The following is a 24,050-nucleotide window of genomic DNA, read 5'->3' as shown; positions in this document are numbered from 1 at the left end:
CTGAGCAAAGAAAGGGATGGATGCTAGAAGTCGGCAGGCATGTTTTTGGGCAACCATCTTTATGCTTTATGCCTGCTGGCCTTTCTTGATGGCACCAATACAAAAATCGCCCAGGCTGAAGACAGGCAGACATCTGCTATGGAAGGTGCTGTGGAAATTAGGACCTTGTCAAACCTCTTAGTGAACTCTTAATTACTGTACTGAACCCTGGTCTAATCAAAGATTCACTTTTTCATTCTGCTGGTAACAGAACAAAGTAATTTGTTCAAAGGCTCTTAAAGGAAGAGGCAGAGAAAAGCAGTCAGGTGTCCATGGTTATTAGGTATTAGATGGCCCTAGAGAGGGAGTATTGCCTAGAACCCAAGCTTTTTCAGCCAACTGGAAGTCTGTACCTGTGAAATCATAGGTCTGGTACCTATCACCGTCTAGTTGCAAGGATGGTGCTTTGTAAAGTTTGGGCAAGTCATAGTCTCTCTGGGACCTGCTTGTCTTCAACTGTAGAAAAAAAGAGTTTGGATTCAATGGCTTCTGTTCCTTCCTTGCCCACATTTGTGATGGTATGACTGCAGACTTTTTCTTCCACTTGGGATGAGAACCTATTACCTTTCACTTTCCCAGTCCCTAAAACCAGAGAACCTTTTACCCTCCTTGAATCCGTTTGTAGAGGAGTTTAGGGACCACAGTACCTGGATGCCTATCAAGGGCTGTTTATGTGTATGCGCTTAGGAAACTATTTCACCTCAGTTAAGCTGAAAGAGTCCACCTTCATTGCTCCCATGAGTGTGTTGCCTAATGCATGTCTGAGGATACTAACAGGACAAGTGGACCTGGGTGTCCAATGCCCTTTGTGGCACCCCCCCTTCTGCCATCAGTCCTGTGTGGCATCCACAAGATGTCATCAACCTCCCCCCCAACCCCTCCCCACACATCCAGGGCCACTGCTCCTACACATAATTTTCAAGAGCCTGAGGCCAGCCCACACAAACACTACTTTATCCTGCCCGACGGCGGCAGCTTCTGGAGCAGCGGCTGCAGTGAGAGTAACGTTTTCCAGGCAAGCCAGGCTCTGGGCTGCGGCTCATGCCCACATGTGTAAGGTTTCCTATTTCACAGCTTCTCTCAGCTGCCGGCGGAGAGCTGGCTTGTGAGAGCTGGGGCATTCACACACATGCTGTTTGTTATTCTGTCCTTTTTAAGAGTTTTGCTTTCGTCCTAAAAAGATGGAGAAAAAAGCAGGGGGGGAAGGGGGAGAAGGGGATGGGGAACTGAATAAGGCTTTGAAGCAACTTGACTTTGGGTGATTAATGGCAGTGAAAAGGCTAAGCCAGGGAGGGAGACAGTTTTGATTTATTGATGTTGCTTTGTGAGAACAAATTTATAGCTCAGGGAAGCAGCTTCTGAGGGGAATATCAAATGGTTAAAAGGTTACAAACTAACTTTGATGTCAGATGGCAGCAAGAATGTTGGGAGAAGGCGAGCACCAAGCTCTGTTTGTGTATAAACTAAAGATCAGATACCTGGCTGTGAGCTTGGTGCTCAATGGAAGTCTTGGGGAGCTCATCTTGGGCCATAGCTGGGGGTACTCTGCTGAAGTCATGGGGCTGGCATTGAAGATGAGGCAGGGGTTTGGTGACTCCTCAGTCCAACGGACATACAGCTTTTGTTTTCCAGGGAGCTAAGAATAGATGGCTGCACTAGCACCTTGATCTTTAAATGAGTAGCCCCTGGGGCAGGAAATCCAAGTCTTCTGGAACTAGAGCACCTCACTTTGTTCCAGCGGGACCTGGCTTGCCCCCTCTTAGTTCTTTCCTTGATCCCAGTACCTCATCCAACTATCTTTTTTTCCTCCTCCTTCACCCCCCACTATGTGCTGTTTCAAGGAAGACACCACATAAACTTACTTATTTTCCAATCCTGGCAGAAGGGAAAGAAAGGGACCCTCATCCTGATGAGGATAGACTGGGTAGAAATTCTCGGGCAGGCAGTGGCTATAGAAATTTTCTCTTTGATTTGGTTCAGTCATGTCAGGAAGTAAACAGAATCTGGCCACTTAGAATTTCTTATTGAAATAAGACACAGCCAAAATGTTGGTATAAGGTTGATTCCCTGTCCTAAAACGATCAAAAGCAAATAGATGACTGGAGAAGGTTTACAGGTAGCTCAGCTTGATCCGATAATCTCCATCTTCTCCAATGCTGCTGTTTCTAAAAATCAAGAAGCTGGATGGAGAGAAGAGAAAGCTCAGTATCTTCAAGTTATCAACATCCAGACTACTAAACCATTTATCAACAATGACCATGCTCTATCCTACTTAGGGTTAAATTTATAACTGGGCCAGTGTGTTCACTTATAAAAAATTTTTTTTGGTTTCAGTGTACCCTGTTTGTTTGTAGAAATTTCTTTTCACATCTCCCAGCCCCACACTGAGAAGTAAGGCCAGTGGATCCTTACCAGCTGTGGCAACACTTTCTCAAACTGTTCAATGTCAACTTTTTCCTGGTCTTCAGCCTGGGCTTGTCTTATTGCACGAGCTGCAGCTTCTGTTACATGAACATAGAAGAATAAAAGTGAAATTTGGATGGGGTGAAGTACATAATTCTGACTTTGGATGTGGTTTAGAAGAACCTCAACATGAGAGAGAACTGAGCCTCCCACTTATTTTGCCCAGGATTACTTTGCTGCTTTGAGCTGTAAACTCAAAGCTGATGCACTTTCCAATTTTACTCCTTGTAAGTTGTCTTGAATTCTGTGCCAGGTGCTTGCTCTAAGTACCGCATATGCTCCTTGAAGGGAGGGAAGAGACTTTTTCATTTTGTCTTTGTATTTCCAGCAACTAGGCATTTTGTCAGCATTTCTTATGTACTCAATAAATGCTTGTTGGATTGACTTGAACTGTCATTAATCCAGTTTTTGGGTCTCAGGATTTAAAGTCAATTAAAATGCAAGAAAGCATATTCCATGCAGAGATTAGTTCCTTCCAAGGAACTGGGAGAAATCCAATGTGGCTCTAACACAAATCAGAGATTAGTGAGAATTTTAAAAAATGAGTCAACTATCAAATCACCTTGGACAAAGATCTTCAGCATTTCCACCATGAGCTGCAGAGCATCTCCACTGACTGGGAAAAAAACAGAATAGAATTATTTGCATGTCCCATCCCCATAAACCTGAAATTCAGCATGTTCTGTACTGATTTAGTATCTGCCTTTATCTCTTCATGGACTGGCACCAGCTTTAAGTCTTTTCTGGCCTCATGCCTGGATAATCAATGCCATGAGTCCTTCCATCTCTTCGTCACCAAATATGTAACCCTTTTTAATCTCTTTGCATCCTGTTGGAGTTGAGCACATTATGCTTGCTCAATACCACTGTGGGGAAGAATCAGGTGCCGTGCTAAATGGATTCTCAGTGTCACTGACTGACTTCAGAAGATTCTGATGCTAAAACCTGACTTGTAAGTAGAAAATCATCTTTGACTTTTATGAATTGAATTCTGTAAACAGAACCAAGAGAAAGCTTCCACAATAATTACAATGGCACAAAAGAGAACAATATTAAAAGACACTTGATCTTGAGTTCTTACTGAACTCCAAACAATGCAGTAGTCTACCATGAGTTCAGAGTGTGAAACCTGCCTCTCTCCTTGGCAAAGGTATCTAGGTGTGAAAAGAAATCTGGGTTGTCAGACATGGCTTATATGTTAGCTTGTTTTACCCTCATTGTGTTACTGAATTATCAGAGAAGGTTCTGTTGGAGGAGTTAGGAGGGCATCTTCAATAATTTAAAGGGGGAAAGAAAGCTTTGGTTTTAAAAAAAAAAATAAGAAAGGGAAAAAATTACCTTTGCATCTGTCATCTTTAAAGTGTAAGTACAGCAACTTGTTTACCAGCTCCTGTGGGAAAGAAAAGAGTAAGAGTTGGGAACATATGGTAACCACCAGCTACAAAAATAAAATCTGATTCTGCCACTCTCCTGTTCTTCCCTCTCTGCTTCCCCTTCCATCCTTCTCCTCCCCCCCCTGCCCCCCCAAACCATTGCTAGGAAGGGTCCTATCTACAATCTCAATCCCAAATACTACAATGAGAAGCTCAAATGCACTTAAATATTATTATCTATCCTCCAAGTCTCTTAAGTCCTTTTCTAAGCTTGATGGTAATGGTGATAGATCTCCAACTTCAGGTCCAAGTACCAATTTACTGTTAGCTTGGGTATCCTATAGGAATAATAGCAAGATGAAGAACTTAAGGTAGGAACATATTTGGCAGTGTTAAAAGTTGTAGAATGAAGACCTGCCACATGTAGAAGCCTAAAGCTGATTTAAGATAGTTGAAAGAAAGCAAGTACAGCTAGAAGAATGAAAGGGCAAAAATCTTATGAGAAATAATGAAAACAGTCAGAAGTCTTCAAATTATACCACAAAGCAGTAATTATCCAGATGATTTGGTGTTGGTTAAAAAAAAGATCAATCAGTGAAAAAATTTAGGGATATTTAACATAGAAGCAAACATAATAGCATCATGTTCAGTAAGACCAAATTCCTGAGATTCAGAAGGAAGAATTAATTTGACAAAAAGTAGAATGTAATGTGGCACAAATTAAATTTAAATTGACATCTCTCTTTTAAAAAGGCCCAAATGTATATGACTTAGTTATAATGGATGAAATAAACAAATAAGAGGAACAAGTAAGTAAGCAATTGTGACTCTTGAGATCCATGAATAAAGGAATTGTTTATGAAGCAGAAGAATAAAGAAGAAGATTAAAAATGGACATTTTATTACATAAAATTAAAACTCGGCATAAACAAAACTAAGATTGTTAAAAGGAAAATGTAATGAGAGAAAAAAATTTTGAATCAAGTTTCTCTGACAAAGGTCTCACCAAAAACACTGTGCATCTCAAAAGTCTTAGTGCAATTCTAAGCAATTAAAGCTTAAAATTTTGGAATATCCTGCATAGAAGGACCTGATTCAAATCTACAAGAACAAAAGACATATTCCCCATTAGATAAATGATTAAAGGATGTGAACAGGAAGTCTATCAAAAAGCATATGAAAAAATATGCAGGTCACTAATAGAGAAATACAAATTAAAGCAACTTTATCCTCATCCATCAGATTGGCAAAAAATTTTGGTTTTACTAAACTAAAAGCTTTTCTACAAACAATGCAGCCAAGATTAGAAGGAAATCAGAAAGCTGGCAAACAATCTTTACAGCAAATGTCTCTGATAAAAGCCTCATTTCTCAAATATGTAGAAAACGGAGTCAAATTTATAAGAACATAAGCCATTCCCCAATTGATAAATAATCAAAAGATATAAATAGGCAGTTTGCAGATGAAGAAACCAAATCTGTCTTTAGGCATATGAAGAAATGCTCTAAATCATTTTAAATTAGAGAAATGCAAATTAAAACAACTTTGAGATACCACTTCACACCTATCAGATTGGCTGATGACAAAAAAGGAAAGTAATAAATGTTGGAGAGGATGTGGGAAAATTGGAACACTAATGTATTGATGATGTAGTTTTGAACTGATATAACAATCTGGAGAACAATTTGGAATTTGCCCAAAGGACAGCCAAACTGCATACTTTTTTTTTTTAAATTTAAATTTTATTTTATTTAATAATAACTTTGTATTGACAGAATCCATGCCAGGGTGATTTTTTACAACATTATCCCTTGCACTCGCTTATGTTTCGTTTTTTCCCCTCTCTCCCTTCAACCCCCCCCCCCCCAAATGGCAAGCAGTCCTATATATGTTAAATATGTTGCAGTATATCCTAGATACAATACATATTTGCAGAACCGAACAGTTCTGTTGCACAGGGAGAATTGGATTTAGAAGGTAAAAATAACTCGGGAAGAAAATCAAAAATGCAAATAGTTCACATTCGTTTCCCACTGTTCCTTCTTTGGGTGTAGCTGTTTCTGTCCATCATTTATCCATTGAAACTCAGTTAGGTCTCTTTGTCATAGAAATCCACTTCCATCAGAATACATCCTCATATAGTATCGTTGTCGAAGTGTATAATGATCTCCTGGTTCTGCTCATCTCACTTAGCATCAGTCCATGTAGGTCTCTCCAAGCCTCTCTGTATTCATCCTGCTGGTCATTCCTTACAGAGCAATAATATTTCATAACATTCATATACCACAATTTACCCAGCCATTCTCCAATTGATGGGCATCCATTCATTTTCCAGTTTCTGGCCACTACAAACAGGGCTGCTACAAACATTTTGGCACATACAGGTCCCTTTCCCTTTTTTAGTATCTCTTTGGGGTATAAGCCCAATAGAAACACTGCTGGATCAAAGGGTATGCACAGTTTGATAACTTTTTGGGCATAATGCCAGATTGCTCTCCAGAATGGTTGGATTCGTTCACAACTCCACCAACAATGCATCAGTGTCCCCGTTTTCCCGCATCCCCTCCAACATTCATCATTATTTTTTCCTGTTATCTTAGCTAATCTGACAGGTGTGTAGTGATATCTCAGAGTTGTCTTAATTTGCATTTCTCTGATCAATAGTGATTTGGAACACTCTTTCATGTGAGTGGTAATAGTTTCAATTTCATCATCTGAAAATTGTTCATATCCTTTGACCATTTATCAATTGGAGAATGGCTTGATTTTTTATAAATTTGAGTCAGTTCTCTATATATTTTGGAAATGAGGCCTTTATCAGAACCTTTAATTGTAAAGATGTTTTCCCAGTTTGTTGCTTCCCTACTAATCTTGTTTGCATTCGTTCTGTTTGTACAAAGGCTTTTTAATTTGATATAATCAAAATTTTCTATTTTGTGATCAGTAATGGTCTCTAGTTCATCTTTGGTCACAAATTTCTTTCTCCTCCACAAGTCTGAGAGATAAACTATCCTATGTTCCTCTAATTTATTTGTAATCTCGTTCTTTATGCCTAGGTCATGGACCCATTTTGATCTTATCTTGGTATATGGTGTTAAGTGTGGGTCCTTGTCTAATTTCTGCCATACTAATTTCCACAAACTGCATACTTTTTGATCCAGTAATACCACTATTAGGTCTGTATCCCATAGAGATCATAAAAAATGGGGAATGGAACTACATGTACAAAAATATAGCAGCCCTTTTTTGTGGTGGCAAAATATTGGAAATTGAGGGAAGGCTATCATTTGGGGAGTGGCTGAACAAGCTATGGTATTATGAATATCATGGAATACTATTTTGCAATCAGAAATGTTGAATAAACAGATGATTTTAGAAAAACCTGGAAAGCCTTGTATGAACCCATGCAAATGAGCAGAATCAGGAAAACTGATGATCAACTGAATTACTCAGCTCTTCTCAAAAACAGTAATCTAAGACAAGTACAAAGGACTTGCTTGAAGGAAAACGCTATCCAGATAAAGATGAAGAACTGTAAATGAAAATTGAAGCATAATTCTTTTCACTTTATTCTTATTTGTTTTTCTTTTGATCAGTTTCTTTCACAACTAACTAATATAGAAATGTTTTACATAATTGCACATGTATAAAATATATCAGACTGTCTATCATCATAAAAGGGAAAGGGAGAGAAATCTGAAACTCAAAATCTTATAAAAATAAATGCTAAAAATTTTCTTGATGTGCATTTTTAAAGAGATAAAGAAGGAGAATGACAAATGTTAGAAGGACTGCAAAAATACAGACATACTAATATACTGCTGATGGAGCTGGGAATTGGTCAAGCCATTATGGAAAGCAATTTGGAACTATACCCAAGTCATCACTAAACTTTGACCCAACAATATCATTAGGCAAATACCCAAAGATATCTTGTCCAAAAAGGAATTAATAATGGATCATTTCTAAGTGCCCAGATATGAAAGGGAAATTGCTGAATCTCCTGCTGACAAGGGTGTATAGAAAACCCCCAATAAAGCGTAAAATCAAAGGCCAAAGACAGTATTTCTAAATAGATAATTGAAAGAATCAGTACACATTTTTCACGTAGATGTGAAATTATTAAAGTGGTCTGATAAATATACTGCTCTAATCATATTTCTCTAACCAAAGCTTTATCTCAAGTCACTCACTTTTGTCTAGTCAAATAAACCTTGTTTTAGTCATGTCTTTTGTCCTGCTACTTGTGTACATTTCTTCTCTTCATTAGACTATATGATACTTGAAAATATTGTCAACCATTCATTCCCCTTGCAGTTCACCTTAACAGATTCAAATAAATGTTTGTTAAATGAATTGAAGAACAGTTATAAATTTTAACATCCCAGAAGCACCCTTGTGGAATTCCATCAAATAAAAAACAATTAAATAAGTCGGAGGTAGCTAAAATGATTTTTATTCCCTCTAGAATAGTTGTAGTAGTTACTATGAGCAGAAACATATACTACTTCTTCATCAGTAGGATGGATAACTAAGACCATGGGAACTACCCTCCTTTCCCCTCTCTCCTCCCCTTCCCCGCAAAAGTGTGTTCTTAGCACCACCTGCTGGCTAGTTCTGGAAATGAGATTTTACCCAAGTGCTTGACTAGAGTGAAAGATGGCAGAGAAGCCAGGACATTGCCTGAACGCTCTCCAGCTTCTCTCAGAATTGACCCTAGGTTAAGCCTCTGAATGAATTTTGGAGTGACAGAACCCACCAACATTGGGAAGGTAATAATTTCCCAGCTTAAGATATCTTGATAGGACTTCTGGAAAAGTCTATCTGAATTAGGCAGGGATAAAAAGAGCCCAGTCAGGTGTGGTGCAGAGAGGCAAGGCAAAGTGGGAGAATCTAGCAGGCTCTTAGCCAAAGTATAGCTAACAATAGGTGACAGAGAAGATAAGAACACAAATCCCAAAAGAGGATAGCAATGGCAAAATGCCCATGTGTGCAGCCTCAAAAGATGTGAACTGCTATCAAACAAAAAAGGTTCTCTTGGAAGAGCTCAAAAAGGATCTTAAAAGAGAGACAGAAGAAAAATGGGGAAAAGAAGTTAAATCCATGCAGGAGAATTATGAAAGTTGGAAGAAAAAGTCAGCATCTTGGAAAAGAAAGCACAGATAATGATGAAAACAACTTTTAAAAAAACCAAATTTAGTAAAATGAAAAAAAAAATCCACTGAACAAAACAACTTCTTCAGAAGTACAACTGGCCAAATGCAAAAGGAAGTAAAAAGGCTAACGTAAAAGTAATTCCTTAAAAATTAGAATTGAACAAATGTAAGCGATGACCCAGTAAGATTATAACAGTATTCATATAGTGCTTTTTTTAAGTTTTGCAAAACATTTTAAAGATAGTATCTCATTTGATCCTCACAACAATCCCTATTATCTCCATTTCACAGGTGAGGAAACTGAGACAAAGGTTTAAGAGACTTGCTCAAGACAAGTAAGTGTCTTGAAGCTGAACTCGAGTCATCCTTACTCCAGGTTCAAAACTCTACCCAATGTCATGTATTATAAGTCACAATCATCCTATTCATTTGTTTTGTTAAACTTATTTCAGGGAAAATGCACTTTAGGAGGAAAGATGACACTTTTTAATTTGGCAATACCTTGGTAACAAAGTTAAAATAGAGGACTGAATGAACATCAATGTCAGTGCCAGGGTTTTTAGCCTATTCTGTGCTAAACAGTGGAAATCACAACACAATGATTCAAGATAAGTACAAAGGACTCATGAAATAAAATATCCATAACCAGTTAAAAAAATAATGAACTCAGAATGCAGATAAAACTTTTTATTCTATTTTATCCTTTCTTGTGTGTGTTTTTTAATTTGTTTCTTTTGCAACTGTGACTAATATGGAAATATGTTTGATATAACACATGTAGAAATATATCAAACTGCCTGTCAACTTCAGAAGGAGGGGAGGGAGAAAATCTTATAAAAGTTAATGCTAAAAATTTTCATAAGTAACTGAACTGGGGGGAAAACAAAAAAAAAAAATTAAAAAACTCCAGAAACTTAGGGATACAAAGAAAGGGAAAAAACAGTTTCCTGCTTTCAAGGAACTCATGCCCTAAAGAAGAAGACAACACACAAAATATCTCTGCAAACAAGTGATACATAGAATAAACTGGAATTAAATAATGGAGGGAAAGCACTAACATTAAGAGGGCATGGAAAAGGTTTCTTTTAGACACAAACACATATATCACAACACAATATTGTGTTGGTAGAGATGAGGTACGATCTATAGATCCCTTCTCAACATGTTTTAAGTATGAATTAAAAGACCAAAATTAATTATGTACTATTTAATTGTTGAAATATTTTTTAAAACAAGTTTATGGACCTTCAGATTAAGAAATGCTCATTTAAAGGCTAAAAAAACTTTAATAAGAACCTACAGGATTTGTTTTATTTATGCCTAAGAGGGTTTTCTTTTGTTTTTTCCCAATGGGGAGGCAGGGAGGTAAAGAAAATATGTGCTTGTTAATTGAAAAAGAAAAAACAAAGACTAAGAGAGCTCAGGAAAAATATAAAGGAAGGAGAAAAAAAAAGTCTCACAAGGCCTCAGGAGAGGCACCAGGTCAAGGGGTAGTAGCAGTAAAGGAAAGAGAAGAGGGACCTGGTTTTTGTTGAACTGGTTCATAAAACTGTTGACAGACAGGCCGTTAGGTTCCAACATCTAAGCCTCTTTCTATTTCTTCTTCTCAACATTAACCAAGCAATGCCTCTAGGCTTTTCATCCACCAGAGAGCAGAACTGAGAGAGCCTGCCTAGAAGTCAATAATAACATATGACAGATTTTTAAAAATCAACTCCCTTTTCCCTCTGTTTATCCAAAAGATCTGCATGTTAAAGTTAGCAATCCCTTCAATGCCCTATCCCAAAACTTCATTTTGATTTCCCCAAGATTATGCTAGTGGAGTGTAAGCTCAACATATGCCTATCATAAAAACCATAAGGATTGCCAGCTCCTTCCTACTTTTCCTTTGATCCTAGACCCTTTTCATTCTTTCTGATTTTTCAACCCATAGCCCTGAATAGCATTTTGCACTGGAGAGGGTTTTAGTGGTAGGTGACTAAAAATAGCCTTTAAAAAGGTGAAAGGTTTTCTGTACTGGAAATATAAGAGATCTGTATTAATAATTATATTAGATTATTTCGTAACACATTTTATTATAGATATATTAAGAGAGGGTAATGGCATTAGAACTTTACCTTAGTCACGGCTCCCTTAGGAGTCGTGTAGTGATTCTGCAGCAGAAAGAAAGTAGCATTTATATGTTCTTTAAAAGCTTTATTTTCTTCATCTTTTGCTATTAGTAAAATTGTTTTTTAAAAGGATTTAAAAATTCACCTGAGCTTATTTCATTTTAAACCCTGAATGGATTTAAATTCTGAAATAACAGAATGGAGTTTACTGATTAAAGCAGTGACATGGTTAGTCACTCAACAAGTATTAATTAAGTACCTGTTTTGTTCTATGCACTGTGCCAAGTAGTAAGGATACAAAGAAAAACAAAAATCAGTTATTACTATTAAGGAATTCAAAGTTTAAGCAAACAGATATGTTCAAATAAGCTATATTCAAGATAAAAAAGGAAAGGAAAAAGGAAATTATTTCAGGCATTGAGAATAGTCAGAGAAAATGCCTTGAATGAGAGACAAGAGTATATTCTATATATGTAGAATAAGGTATAAGAAGACTGGAAAGGTAGGAAGGGCTGGATTATGAAGAGTCTTCAGAGAAACACCCCATATTTTAGAAAAATGATTTTGCCAGCCATGTGGTGGATAGAAAAGTGATGGGAGAAACTTGAAGCAAAGAGATGAATCAAGAGGCTAGTGTTTATAAGTCTAGGTGAGACGTAATGAGGTCCTTAAAGTGGTGAGTAGAAAGAAGGGGACAGATGCAAGAGTTACTGTGAAGGTAGAAATGACAAGGACTGACAACTAATTGGCTATTTGGAGGAAGAATAGAATTTAGGATGACACCAAGGTTGAAAACCTGGATATCTGAAAGGATCATGGTGTCTCTGAAAGAAAGAGGTGTCTGAGCCTGGAATACCAGGCAGAAGGTTGCTGCTCCCACAGTTACTCAGCCTGGCAATTGAGTGACCAAGACCCGAGGCTCCCAGGCCTTTGCCAAAATTAGATTTCTAAAAGGAAAAAAAATAGAAATAGGATAAATAGCTTATGCTAAATGGTGGGAAATCTCACCAAAATTAGGACTGCATGAAAAATAGAAATGGAGCAAACAACTCAAGTCATCTGTGGAGATTGTTCACAATATAATTAATATCACATTTCCAATAATAATGGCAATAAGAAAGGTTGTGTAGAGGTCCAGATCCTTGCCTTTTTTACTCATCCCTATCACATATATGAATAGGCTATCAGATGAAACAGTGAAGAATAAAACCAAATGGATAGGTTAAGTGAAGCTCATAGAGGCAATACACACCAGGGAATGCAAACTCTAGTCTGAAGTTTATAAGCACTGGAATACAGGTCAAAATATGTACAAACATAAGAAAATGAAGGGGAAAAAAGTTAAGAAAAACTCAAATGATAAAATATAAATCCAGAAAAATAATTCCACAAAAAGAACAAGCAGAGCCTCAGAAGAAAAAAATAACTTGATCACAGGGACTAGAAAGACTAGGGAAAAAAAAAAAAAAAGGACATGAAGTGAAGAAAAGAATACAACAAAATTAGATTTCTAAAGGGAAAAAATGGAAGAAGGATAAATAGCTTACTCTAAGTGGTGGGAAATTTAACCAAAATTAAGACTTCATGAAAAATAAAATGAAACAACTCAATGACTCCCTGAGGCAACAAGAAATGTTAGAACAGAGTCAAAAGATTGGGGAAGAAATGAAATAATATAAGCTATTCACTATTATAACAACACTTGACCTATAAAATAGATCAAGGAACTCATTAGATTACCTAAAAAATTTACCAAGTAAAAAAACCTGGATAGCTTAGTTTAAGAAACTATTAAAGAAAACTGACCTAATTTATCAGAACAATAGAAAAAAAAAGTAAATGTAGAAAGAATCTACCAGTTACCCCCTGAAAGAAATCCCAAAATGAAAACTCCCAGGAACATCTTGGCCAAAATCAAGATCTTGAATTCAAAGGAAAAATAATTCAAGCAGCCAGAAGTAATTCAATTATCATGGAACCAAATTTAGGATCTATGCTGGGAATATGATATTCTAAAAAGGAAAAGCTTACAATTAGGGATAATATACCATGAAAAACTACAGAGAAAATGAACCTTTCCTAGCAAAGACCAGAGCTTAATAGAAATTCTGAAATGCCCAAAAAGTTAAACTTAACTGTGCAACCTGAATTAAATATATAATGATAAAGTGCTCACATTCAAAAAGAATGAGAAACAAGTCTCTTCAAAAGTTCACTATATTAAGGGAATTTAAATGAACATAAGGTTTGGGTTAACAAGAAAAAGGAATACATTAATGAAGAAATGAAGAAGAAAGGGAAGGAACTTTAATTTCAAATGATTGAAGTGTTCAAAAAAGAATATACAGGGACTGCCAGGTGGCTCCTGAAGTCAAATCCCACCTCAGATGCTTGACATTTACTAGAAAAAAGGAAAATGGCATATGGTGATATGGAGAAAAGAGAGATACTAATACCCTGTTTGTAGAGTTATGAACTGGTCTAAACATTATGGAGAACAATTTGGAACAAAATCCAAATGGCTAAAAACTATGCATACTATACTAGGTCTGTAATCCAAAGAGATCAAAGAAAATGGAAAAGGACTTAAATTACAAATATAGTTATAGCAGCTTTTTTTATATGTATGGTGGCAAAAAACTGGAAAGTGAGGAGATATCCATCAATTGGAGAATGGCTGAACAAATTGTAATAATTATTGTGATGGAATACTATGGTGTTAAGAAATAATGAGCAGTTTTTGTGGTGGTAAGGACCTGGAAACTGAGTGGACGCCCATCAACTACGAAATAGCTGAATAAGTTCTGCTATTTAAATGTAATGGAAAACTACTGTTTTGTAAGAAATGATGAGCAGGCTGATTTCAGAAAAGCCTGGAAAGATTTATGTGAACTGATGCTAAGTGAACAGAATCAGAAGAACAGAATACATAGTGATATACATATACATAGAATAACTATGATCAACTATGAAAGATGCAGCAACTCTGATCTAGATAATGATCCAAGACAATTCCAAAGGACCCAAAATGAAAACTGCTACCCACTTTCCAAAAAAACAAACAAACAAACAAACCCCCAAAACAAAAAAAACTGATGAACTCTGAGTGCAGATTAAAAACTATTTTCACTTAAAAAAATTTACCATCTGAGAAGTCTATATTTTATCCTAGAAACAAAAGGTAAAGAACGGAGGTATGTTATGATCAAAGTTGTTCTTGAGATTTATTTTGACACTATAATGAGATAAAAGCCTCAGTACAGTAGTTATATAGAAGACAAACTGCAAGAGATGTGATTCAATATATCAATATCCAAATTAACAAAAATCATATGATCATCTCAATAGATGCATAAAAAGCATTTGATAAAATCCAACATCCATTCCTATAAAAACATTTGAGAGTATAGGAATAAATGAACTTTTCCTTAAAATAATCAGTAGCATCTATTTAAAACCATCAGTAAGCATCCTATGTAATGGGGATAAACTGGAACCATTCCCAATAAGATCAGGAGTGAAACAAGATTGCCCACAATCATCATTACTATTCAATATTGTATTAGAAATGCTAGCTTCGGCAATAAGAGTTGAGAAAGAGATTAAAGGAATTAGAATAGGTAATGAGGAAACCAAATGATCACTCTTTGCAGATGATATGATGGTATACTTAGAGAACCCCAGGGATTCTACTAAAAAGCTATTAGAAATAATCTACACTTAGCAAAGATGCAGGATACAAATAAACCCACATAAGTCATCAGCATTTTTATATATCACTAACAAAATCTAACAGAGTTACAAAGAGAAATTCCATTTAAAGTAATTGCTGCTAGTGTAAAATATTTGGGAATCTACCTACCAAGGGAAAATCAGGAACTATATGAGCAAAACTACAAAACACTTTCCACACAAATAAAGTCAGAGCTAAACAATTGGAAAAATATCAAGAGCTCTTAGATAGGTCGAGCAAATATAATAAAGATGACAATACTACCTAAACTAAACTTATTATTTAGTGCTATCCCAATCAATTTTCTAGAAAAAATAACAAAATTCATGTGGAAGAACAAAAGGTCAAGACTTTCAAGGGAACTAATGAAAAAAAAAAGTCAAATGAAGGTGGCCTAGATGTACCAGGTCTAAAACTATATTATAAAGCAGTGGTTACCAAAACCATTTGGTATTGGCTTAAGAAATAGACTAGTTGATCAGTGGAATAGGTTAGGTTCAAAGGACAAAATAGTCAATAACTTTAATAATCTAGTGTTTGACAAACCCAAAGACCCCAGCTTTTGGGATAAGAATTCACTGTTTGAGAAAAACTACAAATTAGTATGGCAGAAATTAGGCATTGACCCATACTTAACACCATAAACCAAGATAAGGTCAAAATGGGTTCATGATCTAAGCATAAAGAATGAGATTATATATAAATTAGAAGAACATAGAATAGTTTACCTCTTAGACCTGTGGAGGAGGAAGGAATTTGTGACCAAAGAAGAAGTAGAGATCGTTATGGATCACAAAATAGAAAATTTTGATTATAACAAATTGAAAAACTTTTGTACAAACAAAATTAATGCAGACAAGATTAGAAGGGAAACAACAAATTGGGAAAACATTTTTACAGTCAAAGGTTATGACAAAGGCCTCATTTCCAAAATATATAGAGAATTGACTCAAATTTATAAGAAATCAAGCCATTCTCCAATTGATGAATGGTCAAAGGATATGAACAGACAATTTTCAGATGAAAAAATTGAAACTATTTCTAGTCATATAAAAAGGTGCTCTAAATCACTATTGATCAGAGGAATGCAAATTAAGGCAACTCTGAAATACCATTACACATCTCTCAGATTGGCTAGGATGACAGGAAAAGATAATGGTTAATGTTGGAGGGGATGTGGGAAAACTGGGACACTAACTTAGTTGGAACTGTGAACAGATCCAACCATTCTGGAGAGCAATCTGGACTATGCTCAAAAAGTTATCAAACTGTGCATATCCTTTCATCCAGCAGTGTTACTACTGGGCTTCTATCCCAAAGAAATCTTAAAAAAGGGAAAGGGACCTGTATGTGCAAAAATGTTTGTGGCAGCCCTTTTTGTGGTAGCTAGAATGGAAAATGAATGGATGCCCATCAATTGGAGAATGGTTGGGTAAATTGTGGTATATGAATGTTATGAAATATTATTGTTCTGAAAAAAATGACCAACAAGATGATTTCAGAAAGGCCTGGAGAGACTTATATGAACTGATGCTGAGTGAAAAGAGGAGGACCAGGAGATCATTATACACAACAACAAAACCATATGATGATCAATTCTGATGTATATGACTCTCTTCAACAATGAGATGAACCAAATCAGTTCCATTTGTTCAATATTGAATAGAACCAGCTACACCCAGCAAAAGAACTCTGGGAAATGAGTGTGAACCACTACATAGCATTTCCAATCCCTCTGTTTTTGTCTGCTTGCAGTTTTGATTTCCTTCACAGGTTAATTGTACGTTATTTCAAAGTCTGATTCTTCTTGTACAACAAAATAACTATATGGATATATATACATAAATTGTATTTAATATATACTTTAACATAAAAAAAGAGATGTCATTCAATTTGGGTAGGAACCTGGAAAACTAGATAATAAGATTTGGAGTTTGGAAACCTTGTAGATTAAACAAACAGATGAGGAAACTGAGGTCCAGGCAAGTTAATTGGTTTGTCCAAAGTTACATTGGTAGTGTCAGAGGTAGGATTTGAACCCAGATTTTCTGACTCTGGAGCCAGTGGTCTTTCCACTGTATCACACTAATGTAGCCTCTCTAACTCACCCATTCATCTCCATGCCCCAAGAAAAAGGGATTGTTTTGAGAAGGAGAAAAGAATGAATTCCATTTTGGACATATTGAGTTTGAAATCCCTATGGTACATCAGTTTGTAGGTATCAGGCACAAGTCTTAAATTTGAGAGAGATAAAAGATGGGTATACATGAAATTTTAGGAGTCATAGGAACAAATGAGATCACTCAGAGACAGTGTTGAGAGAGAAGAAACAAGGCCCAAAGAAGCCTGAGACAGGGAGAAAAATACCTTCATGCTTAGGCATCCATAAAATGGATGATTAACCAATAGAAGAAAATAAAGTTTAGCCAGCGAAAAAGAAGGAAAATCCAGAGAACAATGTTCTATATGTCTATGGAGACATCAAATAGATGTTGAAATGATACAATTAATAAAACTTGCTACCTAATTCGTTGGCAGTGGGGGAGACGGAAAAGGAGAGTCTAAGATGACTCTGAAGTTGTGAATCTGGAACACTATAATGATGAACAACAAAAAGGGGGAAAATAAGAGGGAGATAAGGAATTCTGTTGACTTACAGGGTTTGATATGCTTATAAGGCATTCAGAGAAGCTATATGTAACAGGCAGATTGCGATTGGCGTGCAGACTCAAGTTTAGGGGTAGATATAATAGATTTGGGAAGCATATGTAAAGAGATAATAGCTTAATTTATGAGCCTTAGTGAAAGCTGTAAAAATGAGGATGAAAAAAAGAGGACTCATGAAAGAGACCTGAGAAAGAGAGGATAGATGATGATCCAGGTAAAAGAGACTGGGGAATGGTAATAGATAGAAAGATAACTAGGAATGAATATTGTCGTGGTAGTCAAAGATATCAGAGAAGAAAGCCTATTCATTTGGCAGTTTAGACATAAATGAAAATTACTTAGCAATTATGACTGAGTGGTGGGGTCTGAAATAGTGCTGTAAGGGATTGAGAAATGAGGAAACGGAAGAGTCAGTATTAGTCTGTATCATTTCTGAATGTGGCTAACACCAGATTAAAATGTAATTGGGAAAAGCTTAACAAAATAAAAATACAAAAGAACACAGATAAAGTTGGGTTAAATCAACATATGGTCCTTATTTATTGTTTAGAGATCCCAGTTACTCCTTTCCCAATAGTCCTAAAATATTTGGGGTTTTCCTTCACCTCCTTCATTGCCTATCTGGTACTATAAATTCTCATATATCTTCTTTGAAGTCATGTGTGCTTTGCTATTTCCCAATATTCAATTGTTTTGTGGTCACTGTTGTTTTATTTTTACATTGTTGTGTATATTTACACATAAATTTATAAAAGTGTATATATATTTATTTAAGTTCTGCTTATTTTACTTTGTGTATCAGTTCAGATAAGTGCATTTTCTGCAATTTTCATTTTCTTTAGAGGTGTTTGATTCTATGCAAATTCATTGTTTCTTTTAAAAAATTAGTAATATTCCATTATATTCATGTACCTCAATTTGTTTAGCTAGTCTCCAACTGATAGATATCTATCTAGTCTGTTTCAGTTCTTTGCTACTACAAAAATATTATGGGGCATATAAATCCTTTCTTTTTAAATCTCCTTTGAATATATGCTTAGTGGTGGAATCTGGGTTTTAGGCACTTTACAAAATGTCATTTTAAAGCTTACAAAGCACTTTACATTTGCTCTCTCTCATACAGACACACACGATCTCATTTGAATTTCATAACTATAAGTTTTATCTTAATTTTTCAGATGAGGAAATTATGTATCAGAGAGACTAAATGACTTGGCCTCAAACTATTATAGTCAAAGACAGGATGTGATTTCGTTGTTCCTGATTCCATTTAGCATTCTATTCACTAATGCCACACATGTCTTTTCTCAAGCCCAATCAGTAAATAACCATGTATTAAGCATTAACCATGTATTAAGCTAGGTGGCTCAGTGTTCAGGATCTGCCTGGAGTCAAGCCCTGAATTTAAGGAGTTCAAATCTAGCCTCAGACAAATTCCTAGTGATGGTGTAGAAGACAAGCTGGATCCTAACCCTGGGTCACAGACTAGCTTATGAAAATCGCTAACATAAACAGTTCATAAAATCACTAAAATAGGTAGGTTTAGGTTTACTGAGACTACAGAAGGAACACTTAGCCTGTACATTTTTTCTTGAATCCACCCAGGTAACCAAGTTTCTGTTTTGACTAATTCTGTTTTTTTGTACAAACCGATTCTAAACAGGATAACCAACAGAAGGAAGTCGCTAAAAATAAGTAGGACAGGGCTAGACTCCCTTAGAAGTTGAGATTTAGCCAGGACTTGAAAGAAGCCAGGGAAGCCAGGGTACTGAGATGAGGAGGGAGAGCATTCCGGGCTTGAGGAACAGACAATGGAAATGACTCCGAGTCGGGAAATGGCGTGTCAGGGGCGAGGACCAGCGAGCAGGCTGGGCAGAGAGCTCGTAGAGAGGAGTCAGGGGTCAGAAGGCTTAGGAAAGAGTTTCAAAGCTGGAGGATTTTGCATTTGATCTGCAGGTGACAGGACTGTAGTAATCAGGGCCGTCTACAGTGGGGTGGAAGGTGCCAGGATCAGATCTTTGGAGATCGTTATTTTTTTCCAGAAGAAAGCAACTCCATTCTTATTTCCAAATAAGTCCCCCTCCTGTCCCCTTCCTAGCTCCAGGCGACCCCGTCCCATTTTTGCTCCACAGTCTCTGGGGAACACTTGACTACCAAAACGCAGAGAAGTCTTTACCTTCCTAAAGCTAGGGCCGTCTTCCTCCATCTCGGCAGCCGAAGTCAGTTTAGAGCTCAGGGATCCCGCCCCAGGAATTGTACTAGCCAATGAGAAAGAGTGGCGGTAAGAAGCAAGAGGCACAGCGGACAGCTGCTCTTAGCTCCTATTCCAAGCCTATATCGAAGCCGGCGCACGCGTGTTCTCGTCTCTTTCATCCGCCCACCACGGGTTTCCTAAGCAAGACCCCGTGAGGGTTCCTGGAACTTGTAGTTCCTACCGCCTCCAGACCCAGGCTGAACTACCTTTCCCAGCGCACCCCGCACTTCCTGGTTACCGAGGCGCTGCTGGCGGCGGCCGGTGAGTGAGATGACCGTTCCTCCTAGCGAGTGAGGGTGCTGGAGTGTAGCTGGAGGGGTGGCCTGGAACCCACGCCTGTGGTGGTGGGGGGATGCGGGGAAATGGAAAAGCATATGGGACCCCACGACCTGTGCTAGCCTCCTACCCTGTAACCAGGAGTTAGTAACTGCGCCCACCTTCCTCTAGAATTTTGGGGGCGGGAGAGCACCACGTCATCGACCCTTCGCTCCGCTTGCCCCTCTATACGCGTCCCTCGACCCACGGCCTCCTCCCCCATTCAAGATTCTCTCTATGTCGTCTCTTCTTTCTTCACTCCCCTCTCGACACCAGTCCTAACCTAGTGCACTCCTCTCTCCATTATCCCCTTTCCCATTCAGTGTCTTTTCCACCCCTCCCCCCCCCACCGCACAGCACTTGCTCCCCTCATATACTGCCTTCTTCATCTTATCTCCTCCCCATTCCCTTCCCTCTATGCCTTTCTATCTTGTCTCTGCCTCCTCCTTCTCCCTAATACATTGCTCCTCCCTACATTATCGTTTTCTCTATGCAGACCCTACCCTTACCCTTGTTCACATACTGCTCCTTCCATAGGACCCTTTCCCAGTATGTAGCTCTGTCTTCCTATCCCTCTATATGGCATTCTGTCCCCTATATGTTCCCCTTTATACACAGTACTGTCCTCCATATATATATATATATATATATATATATATATGTGTGTGTGTGTGTGTGTGTGTGTGTGTGTATATGTATATATATATTCCTCCTCAATGTACTACCCAATCATGAAAAAAGAATGAAATGTATTTTATTAAAGTAGTTACTCTGTGCTAAGCACTGGACACTGAAAAATAAGACTATTCCAACTCTCAAGGAGATCACTTTCTAATGGAGGTAGTGACCACACATGTGAAAGATTTCAGCTGCAATTCACATGGACAAGTCTCATGGTTCTTAGGGTCCTGAGACAAAGCAGATGTTATTGCCATTGATAAAATCACAGCAGTTTCTGATGTTGAATTGTTTGGCTGTGTCAAGGACTCTGGCACAGAACTTTGTTTTCTGGGTCTTCAGGAGCTGGGGCTATACCACCTGCAGAAGTAGTTGCTAGGCTGCATCTCCACAAGGGATGCTTCCCAAGTTTATGGCTGAGGACACTGTGCTGGAAGTGTTGCACTTCCCAAGGCTCTTGGGTTCAGAGTCCTTGGTGTCTGCAAGGGGAGATGGAAGTCAAGGTGATAATTGACCTGCCTGGCCTATGCTTGCTTCCTGTCTCTTCATCAGGAAGCCTTGTTACTCCAGATTGGCTGGAGGCAGCTTTGTATGTGGTAGCTGCTTGATGAGGATGGCTGTCCCTTTCCCCACAGAAGTTGCTTTCCCATACAATTGCTGTAAGAGGAGCCTGAGTTAGAACTAGACCAATGGACTTTGGGCATGTTCCTATTCCTAGGGCTCTTGTATTTATCCACTTGTTGGAAGTAGATAGCAATTATTGTTGGTAATGATAAGGAAGTAGTCCTCTCCATAATGATTTTTTCTTTAAGTGATGGCTTCAGGTCTGGAAGTTTGGGAGATACTAGTATTCCCTCTGCTGTTCTTGGTTCAAGGTTTTAGTTTGTCTTCACTGGAATAGAGGGAAGACTATAGTAAGATTGATGACGATGTGATTTAGACATAAAAGAGTGATATAAGTGAATTAGAAAAACAAAGGTAGACTACTACCTCTCAGATCTGTAGAAAAAAGAAGGAATTTGTGGCCAAAGACGAACTGGATTACATATAGAACGCAAAATTTTAAGTTATTTTATTAAGTTAAAAGTTTTTTTTATTAAGTTAAAGTTTTTTTTTTTTTATTAAAAAGTTTTTGTACAAATAAAACCAATGCAGTCAAGGAAAGCAATAAACTGGGAATTTTTTTTTTTTTTTACATTAAAAGGTTCTGATAAAGACTTCATTTAAAATATATAGAGAATTGATTAATTTATAAGAATTCAAATCATTCTCCAGTTGATAAAAAGTCAAAGGATATGAACAGACAGTTTTCATATGGAAGAAATTGAAACCATTTCTAATCATGTAAATCTAAATCACAAATGATCAGAGAAATGCACGAGAACCCTGAAGTATCACTATATACCTCTCAGATTGGCTAAGATGGAAGGAAAAGATAATGACAAATGTTGGAGGGGATGTGGGAAAACTGGAATACTTATACATTGTTGGTGGAGTTGTGGACTGATTCAACCATCTTGGAGAGCAATTTGGAATTATCCCTAAAAGGTTATCAAAATGTGCATATCCTGTGATCTAGCAGTATCTCTACTGGGTCTGTATCCCAAAGAGATAATAAAGGAGAGAAAAGGACTCACATATGTAAAAATGTTTGTGGTAGCCTTTTTTGTAGTGGCAAGAAACTGGAAACTGAATGGGTGTCCATCAGTTGGGAAATGACAGAATAAGTTATATTATATAATGTTATGGAATATAATTGTTCTATAAGAAACAATCAGCAGGATGATTTCGGGGAGGTCTGGATAGATTTACACGAATTGATGCTAAGTGAAGTGGGTAGAACCAGGAGATCATTGTACATGGGAATAGCAAGATTACATGATGATTAATTCTGATGGATGTAGCTTTTTTCAACAGTGAAATGATTCAGGCCCGTTCCGGTGATTTTGTGATAAAGCCATCTGTATCCAGAGAGAGGACTATGGGTATTGAATATGCATCACAGCATATTTTCACTTTTTTTTTTGTTGTTTGTTTGCTTTTTGTTTTCTTTCTTTTTCCCCTTTTTGATTGGATTTTTCTTGTGCAGTATGATAATTGTGAAAATGTGTATAGAAAAACTGCATGTTTAACATATATTGGATTACTTGCTATCTAGGAGAGGGCATGAAAGAAAGAGAGGGGGAAAATTTTAGAATACAAGGTTTTGCAAGGGTGAATATTGAAAATTATGCATAAGTTTTGAAAATAAGAAGCTTTATTAATAAAATATTATGATGATAGTTTGCCTTTTTAATATGCTCAGGACTGCATTGTACTCTTCAACTTCCTTGGGGCCTTCTCCATTTACCCTGGGAAACACCCCAGTAAAAAAGAGGACTTCCAGCATGACAAGGTCATCTCTAAGAACTTCATTTTATATAGATCTCCTACATGTGTCCTCTCCCTAATTCCTTAGCTCATTCAGTCCTTATTAGTACCCTTGTACTACAATAATTGAAATGGTATTTAAGGTAGGAAAAGAGAATAGGAAAGAAGAAAAAGGACCTAATGATTTCTCAACACTTGTCCTGTTTTGTCTAATTTCATCCTGCATCCCTTATCTGGTAAGACAGTATTCCTATATCTAGTATTAGTGTGAATTATTAGATTGTTATTCTTCACCTAATCTCTTGGCACTTTTTAGTCTTCTTTTTAATTTATCAGATTCTGATTTATGTTTTACGTATCTGTGGATATCTTAAGTTAGCAATGGTGAGGACGGCTTAGTCTAGGAACATCTACCAAGGATGGAGTGAATCACGTCATAACTTGTGAGGCTTTGGAATTGCTAATTCTCTCATTCTGGAATTTTTCCGCAGAAAAGTTGGACTATAAGGAACATACTGAAAAAGCCCCTGTAGTTTTCCTGGGACAATGGAGGAGTTCCGCCGTTCCTATAGCCGGCTATGTAAGGACAGTGGAGCTGAGCCCCAGGAAGCAGTCCTTAAGCAACTGCATGATTTGCGGGAGGGTCATCGCAAGAACAAGCTGGACCTGGCCACCCAGAGCTTGTCAGTTGACACCTGTGGAGCTTTGGGGAAGCTCCTGCAAAATGACATCCTGTTTTCAATGGTCCTCCTAAGTGACTGTATGATGAGTGAAGAAGGTGAATGATGGTTATGGGTACTTGGCCAGCAGCCAGGTTAGATTCTACAAGCTCTGGCTGCTCTTTGGGCTTATGCAGTTCTGATCTCTTTGTTTGAATTCTGGCCTCAGATA

At 37.3% G+C, this 24,050-nt stretch overlaps 2 protein-coding genes across 4 annotated transcripts in view; one reads left to right on the top strand and one right to left on the bottom strand.

The window, feature by feature from the left end:
- Positions 1-1,329: 1,329 nt before the first annotated feature.
- Positions 1,330-19,842, bottom strand: CENPX (centromere protein X). Its single transcript, XM_051995335.1, has 5 exons — positions 19,719-19,842; positions 3,841-3,892; positions 3,065-3,118; positions 2,452-2,540; positions 1,330-2,219 (listed from the first exon to the last, which is right to left on the bottom strand). Exons 1-5 carry the CDS (start codon positions 19,746-19,748, stop codon positions 2,205-2,207), a joined length of 240 nt encoding a protein of 79 aa, XP_051851295.1. The 5' UTR covers positions 19,749-19,842; the 3' UTR covers positions 1,330-2,204.
- The window catches only part of LRRC45 (leucine rich repeat containing 45), a 33,061-nt gene continuing 12,176 nt past the window's right edge, over positions 3,166-24,050 (top strand). For 2 of the 3 annotated variants that reach the window (XM_051995326.1, XM_051995328.1), the window contains exons 1-2: positions 19,977-20,057; positions 23,651-23,937. In XM_051995326.1, the coding sequence (XP_051851286.1) occupies positions 23,706-23,937 (232 nt within the window). In that variant the 5' untranslated portion in view covers positions 19,977-20,057; positions 23,651-23,705. Of the gene's footprint in view, positions 3,455-19,976; positions 20,058-23,650; positions 23,938-24,050 lie in introns of those variants that run through there. The other variant, XM_051995327.1, reaches the window with a different exon arrangement.

This window comes from Antechinus flavipes, chromosome 4, assembly GCF_016432865.1.
Source record: "Antechinus flavipes isolate AdamAnt ecotype Samford, QLD, Australia chromosome 4, AdamAnt_v2, whole genome shotgun sequence".
Classification (NCBI taxonomy): domain Eukaryota; kingdom Metazoa; phylum Chordata; class Mammalia; order Dasyuromorphia; family Dasyuridae; genus Antechinus; species Antechinus flavipes.
The sequence above is the reverse complement of the archived record's forward strand: the minus strand, read 5'-3'. Positions and strand labels throughout refer to the sequence as shown.